The 23,136-nt window shown below is 38.9% G+C and overlaps 1 protein-coding gene across 2 annotated transcripts in view; it reads left to right on the forward strand.

Annotated features, from left to right (window-relative positions):
- The window catches only part of PTPRM (protein tyrosine phosphatase receptor type M), a 771,664-nt gene that overhangs the window by 599,242 nt on the left and 149,286 nt on the right, over nt 1–23,136 (forward strand). For both annotated transcript variants that reach the window (XM_087438889.1, XM_004421085.3), the window contains exon 15: nt 20,257–20,408. In XM_087438889.1, the coding sequence (XP_087295015.1) occupies nt 20,257–20,408 (152 nt within the window). The remainder of the gene's footprint in view (nt 1–20,256; nt 20,409–23,136) is intronic.

Genomic DNA, 23,136 nt, shown 5'->3' on the forward strand with positions numbered 1-23,136 from the left:
TTAACTTGAACTCTTTTTCTTCTGTTTTTTCCCTGCTGAGTTACTGCTGATTTGAGAGGGTGTTTGTTTTGCAAACTACCGTTAGAGGAACTTGTCATGGAAGAGTAGGGTAGGAATAGACATGAAGAAAAGCATGATCCAAATGACAATCTAGAGTGTATTCGCTCAGTTGCCTGTGTCCCTGGTGCGTTACAGAGCCTGCATCCTATAACACGCTTGGGTGCTGCTGCTGTTGCCACTGTGGCTGTTTTGCACACCTGTCTATTCTAGTAGCAAGGAGTTTCTCAGAAGCAAGAGCTGTCGTCTTCACCCTGTATCCCAAGCTGCTGCCCTTCTGGGCACACAGAAGGTGCGTGTGAAATGCTGAATGAATGAGTACTGGAAAAGAACGGAAGACATCGTTCATGGATACCCAGATATCCCAGATGAAGCAGCAGTATTGTTTAAAACAACATTCAGCTGTTGGAAAAGGTTCTCTCTCATTTTCCCTCCTAACTATTGAGTCCTTACCAAGTATCAGGAAGTGTGCTTTACCTGTATTCTCATTTAATCCTCATAATCACCCTACAAAGTAGGTGATACGCTCTCCCCATCATATATATATATAGGGAAACCAAGATTTAGGAAAGTTTGTGTGTCTTTCATATGGAAAGCTAGAACTGACTATGTGCAAGGGTGAGGGGTGGTCTCCTCTGGTTGCAGCTGGTTACTCAGTGAAATAAGAAGTGTTCATCTAACAGAAGAGAGGGCAGGGGTAATGGAGGTAAGAAGAGATAAGAGAAAATGGAAAGTGTGTTTTCCTAAAATGTAATCCCTATTTTATTATTTCCTGCTCAGCATAACTTTTCTTGTGTAAGCATTATGTCCCAACTCCTCAGCTTTGCCCCTAAGGCCTTCCACAGAATGACCCCAGGGCTTCACTGTAAGCCGCTCATATGTTATGTGTTTTTCTAAGAGTTGGTTGACTAATTGTAAATAAACTCTGAAATGCAGAGCCATACGATAATAATTGTAAGAATTAATATCAGAATAAAATGTTAAGGGGGCTTCAAGTCAGTGGCCTAGAGTTGGTGGGTAGAAATTCAACCAATCTTTCCAGTGGATAGTTTAGGAAAGCTTGTCAATTCTATTAATCTTAATATATGAAAGTCTTAAATATTTACAGATATTTTTCACGTAATTTTTTTTAGTTCTAAACCTCATTAGCAGAACAACATGCTGAGCGTTCTCCTTGTGACTCGGTGAGCAGACCCTTCACAGTAGAACATCCCCTGGCACAGCCACCAAAGCAATCTAAAGTCAGAGGACTGAAAAAGAAATCTGCCTGTGATTGAGGGTGATTTGGGCCCATTTTACTGATTCCCCCACCCCCGGGAGTCTTAACTGTTCAAACTGCTCAAGATAACACCTCACACAATCTAGGAATTGTGATTTATGTCAAATGCCAGTATATGTCTGCTGTCATGACATTTAGTATGGGGGGAATAAAACAGGTGTTTTAGAAATTAAACAGAACCATAAATCTCTTCTCTGTATATAAAGCATATACAAGGGGAGCTTTCAAATGCCTTCCACCAGCCTCTGCTCCCCTTTAACTCTTGGGTGTGAGTAAAGAGCACCATGGCATGACACAGAAGGGTCATTATATTTGAATTAGTTGGGTGTGGGGAGGGGGATAGTGGAGTCTTTCTCTTTGCCTCAGAAATCAAAAGAAAACGCAGTACCTGCTGGGTACAAATCCCCTGAAAGTTGCCAGCACTGTTCACAAGACAGCTCGCAGGTAAGCAGATGGCCTTTTTCATGATTAAACCCAATTTTCCTAAAATGCTGATTAGTTAGAGAAAGGTAATTTGAAAGTCTGTCATACATTGCAGGAAATGTCTTTCATGTCTGAGTTATTTGTGCCTAAGAATCACACAGCTATCACCTGAGGAGGCTCAGTTTCTCTCTTTTTATTTAAATCGTGTGACGCTTCAGTCACAAGAAAAGGGGGAAGAGAGTCAATGAGGAAAAAGAGAACTCCTTTTCAAGATGAAATGCTCAATTAAAAGGAGAGCAATTTTTCTGTCTTCAAAAATCAGCCTTATTGTTAATTTTTGAGCTTTCATTTAGCACAGCCTCTTCAGTGGCTTCATATGGCATATTCATCTCAATTCATTTTTCTACAAATTTCCGTTGAAACATGGAAAAACCAAATTGTCTGTATGAAAGTTAGTTCTGACTCTGAGCTTGTCAAGCTAGAGGTCTTGATCAGAATATACTGGAAAAAAACGAATGAAAGTAATGGAGACCTGGGTTCTGTTCTGGTTCCACGACAAGTCACCTAACTTTTCATATCTGATTCCTCATTCGTAACGTGGAATAATATGTTCTATCTCTAGCTCATTTATTTGTTGAATAAACCATTTATCCTGTAGAATTCCCCACATTCGGAAATAGGCTGATGCATATCCTTTTATTATCTGTATTTCCTGTGAACTAGGGCAAGAACTAGAGGCTTACTCAGATTCTGGTTTCTTCTTTTGGTAAGAATTCATAGGTGATGCTTTGTACTTCGTATTACATTGTATCAGGAAGTACGTAATGCTTAGATTGATTAGTGGCTGGTGGTTTTGCCAACCTGATCCATCCATTATAAAGTTCCACATCAGCCTTTCACTTAATGGTTTTTTAAGCTACTGATGATGATTGTGTGGATCTGTTATTTTATTAGGGGTTTCACAATGGTGACATCCTAATTTTATCATTCCTTCTTTATTTACTAAGTGCCATTCTCTACTCAACTGTTTGGTTTTTACCCTGAGATACAGTTCATGTAGGAAACTCGAGATAAATGTTTGACTCATTCCCTTTATTTTCCAGTTACAGAATGGATTGGTGCCATAACGACTTTATACCATGACCAATAGTGTCATTATGGACTCAGGGAATTTAATGTATTTGATATATTTGAATACGGTATAGTACTTAGTGTTTGGATGTTCAGAGTCTCTCATCTTTGGCCAATAGGAGCCCCTTCAAGCTGGACCTTGTGTGCTTTTGACATGACTCCAGAACTCTTTGAGAGCTTCATTGATCTCAGGTACAACAGGATGTTCGGAACTCATCTTGTGCATTGTCTTCCCCATGACTAGAATCAGCTGTTTCTCCAAGAAACTCTGGTTTCTTTTAGTGGAAAATGGCATTTAGAGACCACAATCTGGCTACAGGGTAATCATTGAACCAGCTCAGCCATTGCTTCTAGACCTACATCAGCTACTTTCACCACCATCTTTAACCTTGTTGTCTGCTTATCTTTCTGCCGTATCTGACAAGCCAGCATCTAACTCATCCCCTTGGTCTCTGTCACTGGGAAGAGAAAGGGCTTTGGTATATGATAAAATATAGGCGAATATTTTTATAACCTCAGGCTAGGGAATGCCCTAAAACCATAATAGACATAATTGATAAATTTGAATACATAAAAATTATAAACTTCTGTCTACCTAAAGACACCATAAACAAAATTTTGAAACAAGCTATAGATTAGGAGAAAATGTAAAATGTAAATGTAAAAACTCTCTAGACATCGGTAAGAAACAACAACCCAGATAGAAAAACGGATATTAGATATGCATAGGCAATTGGTAGAACAGCAGTGTCGAGCTAAGTAACATTTGAAAAGATGCTCAACCTCACACACACTCAGGTGTGTGCAAGTCAACACAACGTGAGATGCCAGTTTTTCACCCCTCAGATTGGCAGACATTTTGGTAACTGATATCAAGCGTTGGCAAGTGTGTGGGAAAACACAACTTGTCAGATAGGCTAATTTAGTACAACTTTGGTGATACTTTTGAGACTTCATTTTAATTTTGAAAAAAATAAATCCCCGTTTCCCACTGCGCCCCTCTCTCCACATATATAACTTAATAGTATGTAAAGGCCACGTTATTTTCTTTTCACACTTCTGTTAATAAGTAAGAACGTTTCACTATCAGTGTACCAAAGTTCTAAAATAAATCTAGTTTGCTTTGCCTTTATCTGTAAAAAAAGGGAAACTTACAAATTCAGAATCAGAGGTAAAGATTTTTAAAGCATGATTTTTATATTTCTCCATGGGGAAGAAGGCATTTTTGACAATAAAGTAACAATCGTTTAAGATAAATTAATAAGAAAATGTAGGCCTGTGTTGGGTAGAATGGTTGACAGATAAATAGGCATTTTAGAAAGCCAAATGGTCAGTCAAATGGCCATAGGAATGCCTGTAAGTGATAAAATATTAAAATTCCAGACGCTGGTTTAATGCAATTGTATTAGTTTCCTATTGCTACAGTAACAAATTACTGTAAGCTTAGTGGCTAAAACAACTCAAATTATTATCTTAGAGTTCTCCAAATTAGAAGTCTGACACGCGTTTCACTTGACTAAAATCCAGGTGTTAGCAGAACTGCCTTCCGGAGACTCTATGGGAGAATCTATTTCCTTCCCTTTTTCAGCTTCTAGAGACTGCCCACATTCTTTGGCTTGTGGCCCCTTGCTCCATCTTCAAAGCCAGCAAGGATGGATTGAGTTCTCCTCACACAACAGCGCTCTGACCTACTGTTCTGCCACTGAAGATGCCCTGTGACTACCTCGGGCCACCCAGTAATTTAGGTAACCTCCCTGCCTTAAGATCAACTGATTAGCAGCCTCAATTCCATCTGCAGCCTTAATTCCCTTTTACCATGTAACCTAACGTATATTCACAGGTTCCGAGATTAGGAGGTGGACGTCTTTGAGGACCCATTCTGCCTAGTGAATGAGATCTGAATCCAAGCACAGAGGGGCATCCCTTCCTGGGTTAAAGCTAGCGCTTCTGGAGCAATCTCTTTTACTTGCTGTGTTCCATGCAATTTGCTAGAGCCCCTAAAGAAACAAATTGTATTTGCTCCCGAATAAGTTAACCAGCAACTATAATTTAAATTTAGAATAGAATGATTTTTAAAAAATTTTCATCCTATATGTTCATGAGCTTCTTGGATACTTAGTTCTGCATATCCAAGGGGTTACCTGGATTTTATGATAATGTCACTGCTTAATTTAGGATACAGAACATGCAATTTTCTTGTTTATTGGGCTTTGATTTCCCTGTGCTGACACCCAGGGCTTCTCTGTTTTTATTAGACAGAAGCATTCCAATTTTTTAGTGAGCTTAACAAACTTCAGAGGAAACTGGAGGTGCTATTCCAATATGACATGCATTAAAAATTCCTCTCTTTCTCACTTGTATTTATAGTTTGATCGAGGATCAACAGTATACCAATGTAGTCTTGCTGCAGAGTGACATTTTTGAAACCATTAAATTTCAAGATAATGTGCACACACAGAATTCAGCAACATAAGCTGACTGTGAGCAGGGACCTGCTATCACTAATGTCACTTTATTCCCATTTTGCTCTATTGTGGATTGTACCCATTTAATATTTTCTGTGCCATCGCTAGTTCCAGTCCCTCTGGGCTCATATTGCCCTGATGTAAGAAATAAAACTAAACAAAATATTACTAAGGATGACAGATACTGCATCTATTATTTTTACTGCTGACTTTTTTTAGTGTTTAAAAATCTTCGGCTGGTTTGGGAAATTACCTTGGGTGCTCATATGAGCTGTGAGTTACTCCCGAGTGGAGGCTGTCTTTGTCAGGGGGGCTCTATCTGCAGGTGGATCTTGGAGAGCAGAACGTGTGTGCATTTGTGGGTCCTTGCTACAGCATATGTTCAGAGGAGCCCTGCTTAAAGCAGCATCAAAGAGTTACAAAACAGGAGCTCTCACCCTCCAGGCACACGAGCCAAATATAGAATGAGGGGGAAAATGGGGAAATGTGGGGCTTACGAGGACTTTCTCCTTGGTAGGAAAGATAACCTAGGGAAGTGGGGGATGTGCCTGAGCACGTAGGTAAAAATGAGGGAGAGTGATAATTAAGTGCATTTCAGGATTGACCTAGAGGATTTGAATGTTAAATTCAAGTTACAAAACCAAGTTGTGTGTGTGTGTGTGTGTGTGTGTGTGTGTGTGTGTGTGTGTTTTAATTCCTCTTCACCACTTAGAAAAATTCAAAGATAAAGTATCTACGTCCATGACTGGTTATATGTTTTCAATTGCCAGGGTCCTTTTCATTCTTTCCTCAAAGTGAAAAGGTATTCACCATGGGATTAAGCCATGAGAAGTGCACATCATCTTCAGGCTCTGACCAGGAACCTTCCAAGTCATCAGCTGTGTGTCAGTCTCTCTCTCACACTCACACACACACACACACACAATTATGTTCATCATATGTTTTTTATGGTCTGGAAATAAGTTATTGTGCTTAATCAGGTAATTGGAATAACAGGAACAAATGGAAATACTTGTTTAGTGCCTACCACATGCCAGACCCAGTTCTAGGACATGGGATGTACAGCGAACGGAAGAGGCAAAAACCCTGCCCTCATGTAGCCGACACTAACATTTGCCGAGAAGCAGAGTAAAATGTCTATTGGCGGAGAATAAAAACAATGGCTCTCAAATTCAAGAGTGAGGAAAAGTTTCCTTTTCATCAGTCAAGTACCCTACTGTTAGAAAACTTTAGGTACTCAAGATCCCTCCAGAAAACAGCAGGCTCTATTATTAATTTTGTTAATTCCAAAAATAAAAATAGTTTAATATATGAGGATATTGAAATTATTTTTGTTCCCACATGTTGACTTAATTTATGTGTCAATGAATTTTGTTGCAATAAATAACATAAAAATCCCAATCCCCTTATTTATTGTAACTCATGATAATAGTGACTGTCATTGCAGAGTCATGCAAAAGATATGTGTCATGATTTTGACGTGATCCTAGGTTGTAATACATGTAATTTCAACTTGTTTTAAAAGAAAGCCAACCTTTTCCAAATATTTCATTTTCAACTTCTAAGTTTGAGAAAGACTAATTTTTATTAAATTTTTAAAATATGACTGTTATTTGAGCCTCTTCAACATGGAATGCACATGGTTATGTGTTTGTACATGTGTACAGAGATCCTGACAGCTACCTGCCCTGAGGCAGGTCACCATTGTTCTTTGCTTCTCTTGTTCTGGTGTGTGTTCCTTTGCAGACGCCCTGACTTGCCAATGAAGTGTCTAGGGCATCTTTGGCACTAGGTCACCGGAAATAAAGCTGTAGCCTAAAGTGATATGTTAATAAAATCTGTCTGCGCTTCTCGGTTGCGGGGTAGGAAAGCAGATATCTAAGCCCTCCTCCCTGTCTTCCTTTAGCCACATCAGCTTTCATTTTATCTCATCACATGGGCAAGAGGTAAACTGAGAAGCAGAGACCCAGCAAAGATCGACACTGCCTCATCTTAACACGCAACTGTCTTTTTTGTGACAAACGCATGCCATGTTTACTAGTCAGTGAAAACCGGAAAGCAGCTGGGTAGGTAATGAGTGTGCTCCATGGTACTGCGTCTGTGAGAGAGGGATTGAGGGGCTTTCTTAAGTGATGATACAGTTAGCAGTGGTATTAGAAGAACAGTCTTACCTCAGTCGTCAACTATAAAGTCCCAGCTGGCAAAGTACACTAGCCTTTATTTTCAGTGTCCAGATTTAAGCAACTAATAAAGTTTGGTTAGCGATACCAATGACAGTCTCATGGAGATGATTTTATCTCACATAGGAAAACAATGCTAGATGCCTAGAGTTCTGTAGCCATGTGGCCTTGGGCAACTTAACACTACTGTGTCTCAGTTTCCCTCTCTCTAAGATAGGGATAAAAATAGTAATTTCCTCACTGGGCTGTTTTAAGAATTAACAGAGTTAATGAACATAAAATGCCTGGCTTATATGAAGTCCTACATAAGTTTGGTAATTATTATTTTCATTATTTCTCTGTTGGCTGGTTGTAGTGCTAGTTCTTTTGAGTTGAAATAATTAAATGTCAGACCACTGCTTTTTTTTTCCTTAAAATTTTGCCTTTAAAAACAACACTATCTGAGGGCCGGCTCCGTGGCTTAGCGGTTAAGTGTGCGCGCTCTGATGCTGGCGGCCCGGGTTCGGATCCCGGGAGCGCCCCGAGGCACCACTTCTCCGTCCAACGTGAGGCCGAGTCCCACGTACAGCAACTAGAAGGATGTGAACCTATGACATACAATTATCTACTGGGGCTTTGGGGGGAAAAAACTGAATAAATAAAATCTTTAAAAAAAAAAAAAAAGAAAAACAACACTATCTGGTAAGTCTCAGAGATCCATCTTTAAGGTGACAGCCCCTTATTCATTTAGGTTTATTCAGCTGAATCTTGGCAATTTGGTATAATATATGCATTCTTTGACTCAACCAATATCTATTTCATCCCTACTGTGAGAAAAATTAAATACTTCTTCTCAGTTCCAGCATCTGCCCCAGCCCTTAAGTCTAAGCACACACTTAATTGTAGAAGCCAGAACCAGAAAGCCATTTGCCCTTTCATTCTTATGTCTTTATGCAATTTGCAAATCCTCAAGTTTTGCCATCCCTGTAGAATTTTAAATGACAGGTAATTTAAAAATGAAGACACCTTGTCTATAGCCAACAACTGATCTTCAGGTCAGTGATCCTAAGTCACTTCTCAGTCATGATTTTTGTTGGTGTAAGCCTACGTGGCAGGGTCTCCGATAGGGGTAGAAGGGGGGCAGTCATGCTCTTTGGTGAACCATGTCTTATACCCCTGAGTCACAATAAACCAGGAATGTGACTAGAGTCTACACTGAGGTTTACCCTTGGATTCCTTCCCCTTGAATCTGCTTGGTACCCATGGAAAACATGCCCTTCCATGCTGATCCTCTCACAATTGCCACTCAGTTCAGTTTCAGAGAAGAAAATAGGAGTTATTTCTGCTCTCCTTCCAACTGTGCTGCTCTTGAGTCTCCTAATTGGCAGCCATTTGTCCTGCAGCTCTCCCTTCTGAGGACACATTGTTGAAGACTTCATTCTTCACCGTGTTTTCTTTACCGGTTCTGACTCAAACCTACCACATAGATAATAACTTGCCAAGAAGTTTTCTTCCATTTCCCTCACCTTCATCCCTTGTTTTTAATTTTTATAATAGGAAAGAAATACAAGAGAAATATTGGAATATAATGAGCATGAAGGACCATTCTTTTAATTTGAATTCATCTTGCATTTCTCTTTTTTCCCACTTTGATTCTGGTTTGAAAACTTAGTGCTATAACTATTTTGTTCTCCCTCTAATTTTTTTCCAGGCAGTATTGCAGTTTTTAAAATAACTGTATTTTTTAGAACAGTTTTAGATTTACAGCAAAATTGAGCAGAAGGTACAATACAGCAAGAGAGCAGAGAGTTCCTGTATACCCTCTGCATGCCCCCACACACTCACAACTTCCCCCACTATCAACACCCTGCATCAGCGTGGTACATTTGTTACAACTGATGAATCTACATTGACACATCATGACCCAAAGTTCATAGCTTACATTAAGGTTCAATGTTGGTGTTGTACACATTACGGTTTTTAGCAGCTGTATAATGACGTGTATCCACCATTAAAGTATCATACAGAATAGTTTCACTGCCCTAAAAATCCTCTGTGCCCTGGTTAGTCATCCCTCCTTCCCCACCAACCCCGGGCAACCACTGATCTTTTTACTGTCTCCATAGTTTTGCCTTTTCCAAAATGTCGTATAGTTGGTATCATACTGTATGTAGCCTTTTCAGATTGGCTTCTTTCACTTAGTAATATGCATTTAAGGTTCCTCCATGGCTTGATAGCTCATTTCTTTTTAGCACTGAATAATATTCCATTGTTGGGATACACCACAGTTTATTTATCCATTCACCTATTGAAGGACATCTTGGATGCTTTCACGTTTGTGCAATTATAAATAAAGCAAATATAAACATCCATGTGCAGGTTTTTGTCTGGACATAGTTTTCAACTCCTTTGGGTAAATACCAAGGAGCACGATTGCTGGATCACGTGGTAGGAGTATGTTTAGTTTTGTAAGAAACTGCCAAACTGTCCTCCAAAGTGGCTGTATCACTTTACCTTCCCACCAGCAATGTATGAGTGTTCCTGTTGCTGTACATCCTTGCCAGCGTTTAGTGTTGTCAGTGTTCTGGATTTGGGCCATTTGAATAGGTGCGTAATGGTATCTTATTACTTTAATTTGCACTTCCCTCATGACAAGTGATGTGAAGCATCTTTTCATATGCTTATTTACCATCTATATATCTTCTTTGGTGAGGTATTTGTTAAGCGCTCTTCCCCATTTTTTAATCAGGTTGTTTGTTTTTTTATTGTTGAATTTTAAGAGTTCTTTGTATATTTTGGATAACAGTCCTTTATTAGATGTGTCTTTTGCAAATATTTTCACTCAGTCTGTGACTCGTTCTATCATTTCTTGACAGTGTCTTTCACAGAGCAGAAATTTCTGATTTTAATGAAATCTAGCTTACCAATTATTTCATTCAATGAGGACATGCCTTTGGTGTTTTATATGAAAAGTCATTGCCAAACACCAGGTCATCTAGATTTTCTTCTTTGTTATCTTCTAGTTGATGTGTTTTACATTTCACATTTAAGTACATGATCCACTTTGAGTTAATTTTTATGAAAGGTGTAAAGTCTGTGCCAAGATTCATTTTTTGCATGTGGATGTCCAGTCGTTCTAGCACCATTTGTTGAAAAGACTGTCTTTTCTCCATTGTATTGCCTTTTCTTTGTCAGAGATCAGTTGACTGTATTTGTATGTGTCTCTTTCTGGGCTATCTAATCAGTCCCATTGACCTATTTGTCTGTTCTTTCACCAATACTTCACTGTCTTGATTATCTTAGCTTTATAGGAAGTCCTGAAGTTGTGTAGTATCAGTCCTCCAAGCATGTTTTCCTCCATCAACATTGTGTTGGCTATTCTAGGTCTTTTGCCTCTCCGTATAAGCTTTAGAATCAGTTTGTTGATATCCACAAAATAACCTGCTAAAATTTTAATTGGGATACATTGAATCCATATATCAAGTTGGTAAGAAATGATATCTTGATAATATTGAGTCTTCCTATCCATGAACTTGGATTACCTCTCCATTTATTTTGTTCTTCTTTGATTTCTTTCATCAGAATTTTTTAGTTTTCCTCATGCAGATTTTATACATATTTGTTAAATTTATACCTAAGTAGTTCATTTTGGGGGTGCTAATGTAAATGGTATTGTGTTTTTAATTTAAAATTCCACTCCTATATACCGCAGCTGGTATTTTCTAAATAGACAATCATGTCATCTGCAAACAAAGAGAGTTTTATTTCTTCCTTCCCAAATGGTATACATTTTATTTCCTTTTCTTGTCTTATTGCATTAGCTAGGACTTCCAGTATAATATTGAAAAGGAATAGTGAGAGGGGACATCCTTGCCTTGTCCCTAATCTTAGCAGGAAAGCTTTTAGTTTCCCACCATTAAATATGATATTAGATGTAGGTTTTTTAATTGATATTCTTTATCAAGTTGGGGAAATTCTCCCTCTATTTCTAGTTTGCTGAGAGTTTTTTATCATGAATGGTTGCTGGATTTTGTTTCATGTTTTTTCTGCATCTATTGATATCGTCACGTGATTCTTCTTCTTTAGCCTGTAGGTGTGATGTATTACATTAATTGATGTTTGAATGTTGAACGAGCCTTGCATACCTTGAATAAATCCCACTTGGTCATAATGTATAATTCTTTTTATACATTGTTGGATTCAATTTGCTCATATTTTGTTGAGGATTTTTACCTCTATGTTCATGAATGATATTGGCTATAGTTTCCTGTTCTTGTAATCTCTTTGTCTGAGTTTTGTCTTAGGATAAAGCTGACCTCATAAAATGAGTTAGGAAGTAGCCGTACTGTTTCTCTCTTCTGGAAGAGATTGTAGAGCACTGGTGTAATATCTTCCTGAAATATTTGGTAGAATGTACCAGTGAACCCATCTAGGCCTAGTGCTTTCTGTTTTTGGAAGGTTATTAAGTATTTTTTTAATAAAAATAGACCTGTTCATATTGTCTGTTTTTATTTGTGTGACTTTTGACAGATTATGTCTTTCAAGGAATTAGTCTGTTTCATCTAGGTTATCAAATTGTAGTCATAGAATAGTTTATAGCATTTCTTTATTATCCTTTTTATGCCCATGGGGTCTGTAGTGATGTCCTCTCTTTCATTTTTGATTTTAGTAATGTGTGTCTTCTCTCTTTTTTTCTTCGATAGCCTAGTGAAAGGCTTATCAATTTTATTGAATTTTTCAAAGAACCAGCTTTTGGTTTCATTGATTTTCTCTATTGATTTCCTGTTTTCAATTTTAGTGATTTCTGCTCTAATTTTTATTATTTCTTTTCTTCTGTTTACTTTGGATTTAATTTACTCTTCTTTTTCTTTAGATGGAAGCTTAGATTATTGATTTTAGATCTTTATTCCTTTCTAATTTTTGTATTCAGTGCCATAAATTTCCCTCTAAGCCTTGCTTTTGCTGCATCCCACAAATTCTGATAAGTTGTGTTATTTTCATGTAGTTTAAAATAGTTTTAAAATTTCTCCTGGGATTTCTTCTTTGTCCCATGTGTTAAGAGGTATGCTGTTTCATCTCCATATATTGTGAGATTTTTCCAGCCATCTTTCTCTTAGGATTTTTAGTTTAATTCCATTGTGGTCTGAGAGCATACACTGCATAATTTCTGTTCTTTTGAATTTATTAAGGTGTGTTTTATGGTCGAGAATGTGGTCTATCTTTGTGAATGTTCTCTCTGAACTTGAGAAGAATGTGTGTTCTAGTATTGTCAGATGAAGTATTCTATAGATGTCAGTTATAGCAAGTTGATTGACGATGTTGTTGTGTTCAACTATGTCCTTACTAATTTTCTGCGTTATGGATCTGTCCATTACTGATAGAGGGATGTTGAAGTCTCCAACTATAATAGTAGATTCATCTGTTTCTCCCTGCAGTTCTATCAGTTTTTACCTCACATAGTTTGATGCTCTGTTGTTGGGTATATACACACAAGGATTGTTAAGTCTTCTTGGAGAATTGACCGCTTTATCATTATGTAATGCCTTTCTTTACCTCTGATAACTTCCCTTACTCTGACATCTGCTCTGCCTGTAATTAATATAGCTACTCCCACTTTCTTTTGATTAATATTAGCATGGTATATCTTTCTCCATCCCTTTACTTTTAATCTATATATATCTTTATTTTTAAAGTGGGTTTCTTGTAGATGACATATTAGTTAAGTCTTGTTTTGTGATCCACTCTGACAATCTTTTTTTTTTTTTTGTGAGGAAGATCAGCCCTGAGCTAACATCCGATGCCAATCCTCCTCTTTTTGCTGTGCCCATCTTCCTCTACTTTATATGGGATGCTGCCACGGCATGGCTTGACAAGCAGTGCATCGGTGTGCGCCCAGGATCCAAACCTGCGAACTCCGGGCCGCCAAAGTGGAGAGTGCGCCCTTAACTGCTATGCCACCTGGCCGGCCCCCGACAATCTGTCTTTTAATTGGTGTATTTAGACCATTGACATTTAAAGTGATTATTTATATAGTCGGATTACATTCTACTATATTTTTTACTGTTTTCTATTGTTGCTCATATTTTTTTGTTCCTATTTTTGTCTTCCATTATTTTTCTGCCTTTGTGGTTTTAATCAAGTGTTTTATATTATTCTATTTTCTCCTTTCTTAGTTGCTTTTTTACTGTTTTTGGTGTTGCCCTAGAATTAGCAATATACATTTACAACTAATCCAAATCCACTTTCAAATAACACTGTACTGCATCAAAGATAGTGTAAATACTTTATAACAACAAAATATTCCTAATTCCTCCCTCCTGTCCCTTGTATCATTGCTGTCATTCATTTCACTTATACATAAACTATAATCATTGAATATATTGTTTTGAACAAACTTTTATCTGCTAGATCAACTAAGAATAAGAAAAATGAAAATTAATTTACTTTCATTTATTCCTTCTCTAATGCTTTTCCTTTCTTCATATAGATTTGAGTTTCTGACCTATATTGTTTTGCTTCTTTCTGAAGAACGTCTTTTGACATTTCTTACAAAGCAGGTCTACTGGCAACAAATTTCCTCAATTTTTGCCTGAGAAAGTCTTTATTTTTTCTTTACTTTTGAAGGCTAATTTCACAGAGTACAGAATTCTAGGTTGGTGGAGTTTTTCTTTCAACAGTTAAGAGATTTCACTCCACTCTCTTCTTGCTTGTATGGTTTCTGAGAAGTCAGATTTAATTCTTATCTTTGCTCCTCTATAGGTAGGGTGTTTTTTCCTCTAGCTTCTTTAAAGAATTTTTTTTCTTTTTTTTTTTTTTGCTGAGGAAGATTAGCCCCGAGCTAACATCTGCTGCTAATCCTTCCTCTTTTTTTTTTTTTCCTGAGGAAGATTGGCCCTGGGCTAACGTCCATGCCCATCTTCCTCTACTTTATATGTGGGATGCCGCCTCAGCATGGCTTGGTGAGCAGTGCCTAGGTCTGTGCCCAGGATCCGAACCTGTGAACCCCAGGCCACCGAAGCGGAGCGTGCGAACATAACTACTATGCCACTGGGCCAGCCCCTCATTTTTTTTTTTAATCTTTGACTTTCTGAAACTTGAAACTTGAATATAATATGCCTAGGTGTAGATACTTTGGCATTTATCCCTCTTGGTGTTCTCTGAGCTTCTTGAATCCAAGTTTTGATATCTGACATTCATTTGGGGGAAGTTCTCAGTCACTATTGCTTCAAATATTGCTTCTATTTCTTTCTCTCTTTCTTCTCCTTTTGGTTTCTCACTGCACACATATTACTCCTTTTGGAGTTGTCCCACGGATTTGGGGTATTCCGTTCTTTTGTTTTTCAGTCTTTTTCTTTCTTTGCTTTTCAGTTTTAGAAGTTTCTATGGTCATATCTTCAAGCTTAAAGGTTCTTTCCTCAGCCATATCCACTCTCCTAATAAATGAACCCATCAAAGGCATTCTTCATTTTTGTTAGAGTATTTTTGATCTGTAGCATTTCTTTCTGATTCTTTCTTAATATTTCTCTCTGCTTACATTATCCATCTGTTCTTACATGTTATCTACTTTTTCCATTAGAGCCTTTAGCATATTAATCATAGTTATTTTAAATTCCCAGTCTGATAATTCCAACATCCCTGCCATGTCTGGGTCTCATTCTAATGCTTGCTTTGTCTTTTCAAACTGTGTTTTTTGCCGTTGAGTATGCCTTGTAATTTTTTATTTACATCCAGATTTGATATACTGGGTAAAAGGAACTGCTGTAAATAGATCTTCAGTAATGTGATTGTAAGGTGTTGAGGGAAAGGAAGGCATTCTTTAGCCCTATGATTAGGTCTCATTCTTTTAGTGAACTTGTACCCCTGGGCTGTGACCTTCACAAATGCTTCTCAGTAGCCCCCTTGAATGGGACAGGATGGCTGGAGGGAGCTAGAGTTGGGTATTTCCCTTCTCCCAGATTGGTTAGGCTCTGATAAAACTTCAGCAGGTTAGGCTCTAGTAAAATAGTGTTTTTGAGGACAAGCTCTTTAAGAAGCACAAAATGCTCTTAGTATATTTCAGGTGACTGCTTTCCGCCGCCTCCTGTCAGAAGCCGGAAGAGATTTTTTTCTCTCATCTTTACTGTGAGGACCTGGTAGGGCTCCTAGAGGTAAAACTCACAAAAGTGTGGGAGTCCGCCTAACACTGGACCCCTCTGGACTTTTTAAGTCTCAGACTTGTCCATGCTGAGCCTCCAGTAATTCACCAATTACAGTTTAGGCTTTCCTACCCTGGTGCTGGCTCTACAGAGACTTCTTCTCATGGGTTTCTGCTCTAGTGAGTTGTGATTCTCTGTATCTGCCTGTTTGTGTCTATAATTTGGGGGGCAGCAGTTTTCCTTGTGACCTCAATTATCTGACAAAGCTAAGAAGAGTTGCTGGGTTTTAGTTTTTTCATCTTTTGGCTTATGGTTAGGACAGAGTGATGACTTCCAAGCTCCTTACATGCTGTACATCAACTGGAAGTCTTCTCTCTAATTTTTTATGATCCATTTTTAGATGTCAGTAGGAATTTTTATTATTATTATTACTGAGGGCCTTTGCTATTTATGCAGTCCATGTTTGGATATTAGAGATTAAAATATTTCAGGCAAACCATTTGTTAAAAATGAAAATTGAAAATAAATTTGCTTCTGTCTTTAGATAAGATTACAAAGAAAATTGCTTCTACTTTGGGCGTTTTCCTGCACAAAACATTTTATTTCATTGAGTTCACAAAAGTTTTCTACAGTTTTCAATTTTCATTTGAAAAACAATACACAGGTCTGAAACACAAAGCCCAAAAAAGAAGCAGAGAAAAAGAGAAATAATTTATCCAGAGTCATTCCCAAGCCTCAATTCTAAATCTAACCTTCCTCAACCTTCCATAATTATAGACTATAGCATTTAGCTGTGTATAAGAACAAAGGAAAATCCCAAGCAACAATTCACAACCTCCATGGCCAAGCAAGCTACTTCTGATAAGTAGGTTGGAGAAAAACTCTCCTTGCTAATACTTTGGTATAACAATGATTAATTCAATTGAAAAGCATATTGATTTGTGTAAAGCACTGACTGATGGTCTAGTGGTTAAGATTCGGCACTCTCACCGCCATGGCCCAGGTTTATTCCACACTACCCGTCTGTCTGTTGTCATACTGTGGCCACTGTATTGCTGTGATACTGAAAGCAATGCCACCAGTATTTCAGATACTAGCAGGGTCACCCGTGCTGGACAGATTTCAGTGGAACTTCCAGACTAAGTCGGACTAGGGTGAAGGACCTGGCCACCCACTTCCAAAATAATTGGCCATGAAAACCCTATGAATAGCAGCAGAGCGTTGCCTGATATAGCACTGGAAGGTGAGAGGATGGCACAAAAAAAGACAAGGCAGGGTTCCACTCTGCTGTACACAGGGTCACTAGAAGTTGGAATCGACTCAACAGCACTAACAACAACAAAGCATTGATTAGGTGCAAGTAAATTAATCCTGCTTTTTCAAAGCATAATATTTAGTTTTGAAGTGATAAAGTATTCAATTGAAAGCAATTTTGTGATAATTATTATATAACTTGTAAGGAAATATAAATTAACACATACCTTACAAGAGACAACACATTGTTCTAGAGTGAGTATCTTTGGAATCAGAGAGATCTGGGTGCAATCCCACCTCTATCATTTGGACAAGTTACTTAACTTCTCTGAGACTCAGTTCCCTCATCTGTAAAGTAGGAAGTAAGGATAACTCCTGTAAGGTTAAGGGATTACATGAGGTAACACTTGTAGAGTCCTGTCATACAGTAGTTGTGCCCTATATGTTAGTTTCCACTCCCTTCCATTCCAAGACAGTTATGTCTAAGTGCTATTATTAATGGAGAACAGAAGTGCCCACACACATGGTTTGTTTGCATTTTATTTTTATTTATTTTTTTTATAATTTTATTTATTTATTTATTTTTCCCCCAAAGCCCCAGTAGATAGTTGTATGTCATAGCTGCACATACTTCTAGTTGCTGTATGTGGGACGTGGCCTCAGCATGGCCGGAGAAGCGGTGCGTCGGTGCACGCCCGGGATCCGAACCCGGGCCGCCAGCAGCAGAGCATGCACACTTAACCACTAAGCCACGGGGCCGGCCCCTGCATTTTACTTTTTAATTTGAATTATTTGGCAAGACTTAAAAATTAAGAGTTTACCTAAAATCTGGATCTCTGGTTCTGAAATTTACAGTGTCTGGGAACTCCATGGGCATCAATCTGTTGGAGCCGAGTGGCTGTCTCCCCTTCTATTTCTCCAGTCTCCACCACTCCTTATTCTATTATACCTATTTTAGTCACTTATGTTACCTGCCTGGGCCTGGTGAGACATTTGTGTTTGTGACATCTGATGAGACTAAAAATGTGGTTAAGGGGTAATGGTAACTCAGGAAGGCTTGCTGAGGACGTTGTGAGCTGGGTTTGGAAGAAGGTTCATGGACAAAGAGTATGTGCTTAATGGATGCGAGCTTAAAGCTGTGGGTCTCTGACTGGACCTCTTTGGTTTGAGCAGGCTCTCACAAATCTTTGATGGGCTTCTTTTGTGCTTAAGAAGAGCACTAATGAAGTGTATAACTTGATGTCACTGAAATTAGTTCACGCATCTGGAGGATTAGAAAGGAGAAATGTCTTTTCTAGTACAAGCCTAGCTTTTATTGGTGCACACATACCCCTCGTCCACCACTACCTCCCACCACCAACAATGCCAGGAGCACATTCACTGTCGTTTCCTTATCTGTAAGGATTAGAGGAATACAAGCAAGAAGAGACAAAGGAGAAGTCTGGTGAACTTGAGTATGCCTTTCTTCATAGGCAGAATGAAAGAGAATATTGAGGCAATTGTCTGCATAAATCAGTCCAAAGCATATCAAAGAAATTTTGGCAAAAAGGGGACCTTTTGCCTGAATTATGGAGCTAATTATCTCGGTTCTCCACTTCACTGTTCCTGTGGAGACCTGGCCTGAGAATGCTTTTCCAATGAGCTGGCAGATTCAGAAGTGGAGAGAAGAGGTGTTATTGTAACCGTGGCCGTGGAGCTTAACCCTGATGCTGCCTGGGTCCAGAACACCTGCGGAGAGCATCCAGGCCCAACTTCTGGCTCTCGGACTAGCACGGAAAAGGGGCTCTGAGAGGGCGATCATGGTCTGCATGCTGGTGAGAGAGGAATGCCAGCGCCAGAGGAGCCACGCTGGCTTATTTTTCAAAATCTTTACAACTTTAACACTGTCATAGAAGTTATAGATGATTTTCAGTTTTCTGTTTAAAAATGTATCTTTTTTGCGACAACTTGTAGCAATAAAAAGGGCAACTTATTAATGAAACTGTTCTGCCTTCAAAGTATGAAATTAAAAGATTATTACAACTACAGGCAAGAAAGCATTTGGATTATGTGGCATTTGGGAATGATAATAAAGATTATTCATATGGTCTAATGTTGTCAGTGCCTTCCGTTGCATTAGCAATCACCTAATATGGGGGTGATTTTGATTATGGGGCTCATTTTAAATTCTGCTATGTCCTAGGTCAATCAGAGTCAAGATGATTTACTAGAGATGCCATTTTCTCTCGTAAACGCTGCTAGGTGCTTAAGCAGAATTAGAATATTTTAGGACATAATATTTTTGGTATTATGGCACTATGGTCTTCTTAAACCTTCTCACTTTATACTTTCTTCTTAAGCATCTCTAATTCTGTTCTTGTCTGTCTTGGGTGCATAAAACAACCTCTGGTAGTAAAACCTGTAAAAATTTGTTTCATCTGTTTATTTGTATGTCAATTTCCCTTAGGTTTTTATGACTCTTGTCCGGGTAACTGTAACTTCAAGGTATCTGTAAGCTTAAATTATGAGCTTTTGGTGGTCAATGAGCAGGATCCAGAGGCCAGGATTAAACTGTCTCCAAAAGAATCGGAGATCTCTGCCTTCCTCGGCCTTTTTGCATTCTCTTCCACTGAGGGAGGGAACATGGGGACTTACCCCTTGGCTTAACTTTCCAGGGAAGCCAACAACTTGACATTTTTTTCACCTTCTGCTCTGTTGACCAGCCTAGATGGGGAACTAATTTGGGTTCATTTGGGATTTGGTCCAATGTCATCACCATCTGAGCATTCAGGATTTGCCCTCTGGGGCTCCTGATGCCTGAGCTCCTTGTCCTGTGTAGGCTTTGTGTCACAACCTGCTCCCTGTATGCACGCACTGCAATTAGACTATCTTCACTGCCCGCCTAGTTTTGCTCTTTAGTTCTACAATATACTTCTTAGATTCATCCTTGGATGATTTCAGTTTTGTTTGGCAAATATTTACTAGGGGGATTTACTCTTTGACACTGAATATGGCAATGTAGAAAATAATTTAGTAAAACGTTAGTAATTCTAGAAGCATATCAGTAAATAGATTATGACTGCATTGTAGTAGGGCTGTTGGCTGTTTTAATTTAGCTTTTAGTAGGAGAAAAAGAAAGTGATGTTTTAGGCTAATATCACAGTGGGTTTTTTGAGGATAGGCAGTGGATGTTTTTCATCTCTGTGTCTCTGCAGTTGGGAGAGAACCCAACATCCAGAAGGCACCATAAATCAGTGTTATGGATGAATGTGATTAATTCAATAGAAGTTATTTCTGATCGTTGGTCAGTACACATGCCAGTGCCCCATTTTCCTTTCACATGTGTGTCTATATAATGAACTCTTTGTCCTAAGGAAACTAGCCAAGAAGCGGAAGGAGACGATGAGCAGCACCCGACAGGAGATGACCGTGATGGTGAACTCAATGGACAAGAGCTATGCCGAGCAAGGCACCAACTGCGATGAGGCCTTCTCCTTCATGGACACGCACAATCTGAATGGAAGATGTAAGTGCACCCGTTTCCTGGATTCTGATACATCTCTCTGGTTTTCCAGGATTCCAAATAGTACTGGGGGATTACAAAGCAAAAAAACTCCCTAAGGAATTCTTATGCCCTATTGGTTTCTCCAGTCCCTTTAAACGACCCTGAAAACTTATCTGTGTGCCATGGGTTGCTTAGGAGAGATGATGTTGCAAAGGTGATAGGGCCAGATCTGAGAACATAGAAAGCCACAGTTGTGTCTGTAGAGACTTAGAGAGCAAGGACGTGAAGGCTTCTCTCCTCTTGAAGAGGAAGGCACCTGCTTCTCCGCATCCTTTTTGTTGTTTAGATCCTATCTGTAAGCTAGCCAGGTGGGGAACTCCACAAGGGAAGCCTGTTATAAAACAGTTCACTAAATGGCAGTAACAAGTTAATTGTTTAGTTGTTTGGCTGACAGGTTCTGCCTTTATTATAGGGCTATTAGTGGCAATTAATAAGTTAAACTGTATTCCTGCTTCACAGATCTTATATTTCCCGCCAGGTGGGTAAACTGAGCTGAGCTAATTCCTTCCCATACCACCACCTGTATCCAGGTACAAGGCATTATTTTGGGAAGTTACATTGATTTTATGAAGTATGGAAAGAGTGGTTCTTGTATCCCTGGGGATCTTCTCAGAGACCAGATGTAAATCCCTGATGTGGCCTGACTCTGTGGTTCACGGCCCTGGGTTCAATGTCAGAGGTTTCTTTACCGTGTGAAATCCATGCCCACAAGCTGCTGCTCATCCCGGCTGCATAATCAGGATGTTGGTCAGCATGAGGATGGAATAAAAGTACAGCCATCACCATCACTAATGAAAAAGTGTAAAGGCTTGGGGCCTCTGACTGTGAGAAACACAGAAATCTGTCTCTGGGGGAAGAGGGCTGATACCAGTGCACACAGTGTCTGCTCATGTCCTGACCAGCGATTTGGCCAGTTTTGATTCTGCAGCCTGGCCCCGTCCACTCCTCCTTTCTCCGATCACTACGTGGTCAATGCATGTGCCTTTCTCTTGCACCTTGCCTTTCTCCTACCTTCAGCAAGGTTCGTAGAAAAGCTGCTTCTTTCTGTTTATAGTGGCTACAGTTGTCCACCTGATCCCACTTAGAGCCACTTTATAGTGGTGACAGTTGTCCACCTGATCCCATTTGTTTATTTTACAAGCACACCTGGCCCAGTGGAGTGGGAGTTCACACACAGGGAGACACGGCTTCGACCGTGGGGAGCAGGACAGCACTCCTCTCCCTTGGTCCTTGTTCTTTCTTTTTTCACATCATTTTCAGTGTAGGTGAGAGTCTATGGTGCTTCAGGATACCACAAACAACATCGCATTTTTTCATAGAATTTTCTCTGCTTTTTTGTAGCAAATATTATATTTTTCATTAAAAAGGTATATATATATGCCTTATATATATATTAAATATAATAGTATATTATATATATATAAATAAATATATATAATGCATATATATATATTGCATTTAACTACCAAAATAAAGCAATTATGATCCATTTGTTGTGGGCTGGGGTGATAGGAGTCCTTCCCACCACAGACAAGGTTAGAATTTTGTAGTAGCAGTTATCTCTTGAACGTTAGTCTGAAAGGGACCACTGGATATATGTTCTCACTTTCCAAGATAACCCATTAATGTTCCAAATTTTGTATTTCATGGTAAAATTCCTCACAAATAAATTTACTTGGAATTACCTGCCCCAAAAGCAGAAACTTGCATTAGTAATTTCTAGGCTTTTGAAGTTTGAACAACGGGATATTTGCCTCTGGACGGGAAATGTATTTTGGAGTTACTTTTTAAAAAGTGCATGTATCTCTGGAAATGCACAAGTGCCCATCGCAGAGGACTGCTGTGGAGGCCGGCGCCAGCTTCCATGGCTCATCTGCCGTTGGGCATCATGGTCTGCCTCCCATCAGTCAAGCCTGTAGAAGCAGCAGCAGCGGGCATTCCATTTTCCTCCCACTCTTTGAGCAGTGAGTAGTTCCATCAAATCCTATCCATCAAGAGTGACCCCAATGGTAAACTTTATCGTAATACTCTCTTAATGCCTGGGAAATAAGAGAGCAGTTCACTGGGGGAGGAAACATGCAAGAAAAGTGTTCATTGGACCACTAGGCTTCCAGCCCCAAACCTATGACAGGTCTGGGTATGTTTGAGATCTTTTAGGGTTGGGAGAAATTGCTGGCAGTTGGGAGGTGAGTAGCTTTTATAAAAGCTACTTTTATAGCTACTTTTCTAAATTAGAAATAAGCACGAGCACATTTATGAGAATGGGGAATCACCTGTCCACCAAAGCAAATGGGAATTGTACATAAAAAGGGGAAAATAGATATGTATGGGGGAATGAGTTTAATTTTTATACTAAAAGACAAATGTAAATATCTTTTTTTAAAGGTAAAAATAAATATAGTTATTTTGTATCTGCTTTGCACATTTTACCAACCACATAAAAATATCTGCAGGTAATAGGCATTATTCTCGCTGACCCTAACATGTTTTATAGGTACTCAGGTTTTTTCTTCTTATTTTCATCAATTTCTCTCTTTTTTCCTGGCAGCTTACCATAAACGTGCATTACAAATGTGATACTTCTCTATTTCAGAAAAGTGTCTTATAAATGACAGGCAGCCCGGGTTCTGGTTCTTGTTTTGTTATTTACTAATTCTACACTTTAAAATATAAACACAGATAAAAACAC

Source organism: Ceratotherium simum, chromosome 14 (assembly GCF_057802395.1).
Source record: "Ceratotherium simum simum isolate JZ-2026a chromosome 14, ASM5780239v1, whole genome shotgun sequence".
Classification (NCBI taxonomy): Eukaryota; Metazoa; Chordata; class Mammalia; order Perissodactyla; family Rhinocerotidae; genus Ceratotherium; species Ceratotherium simum.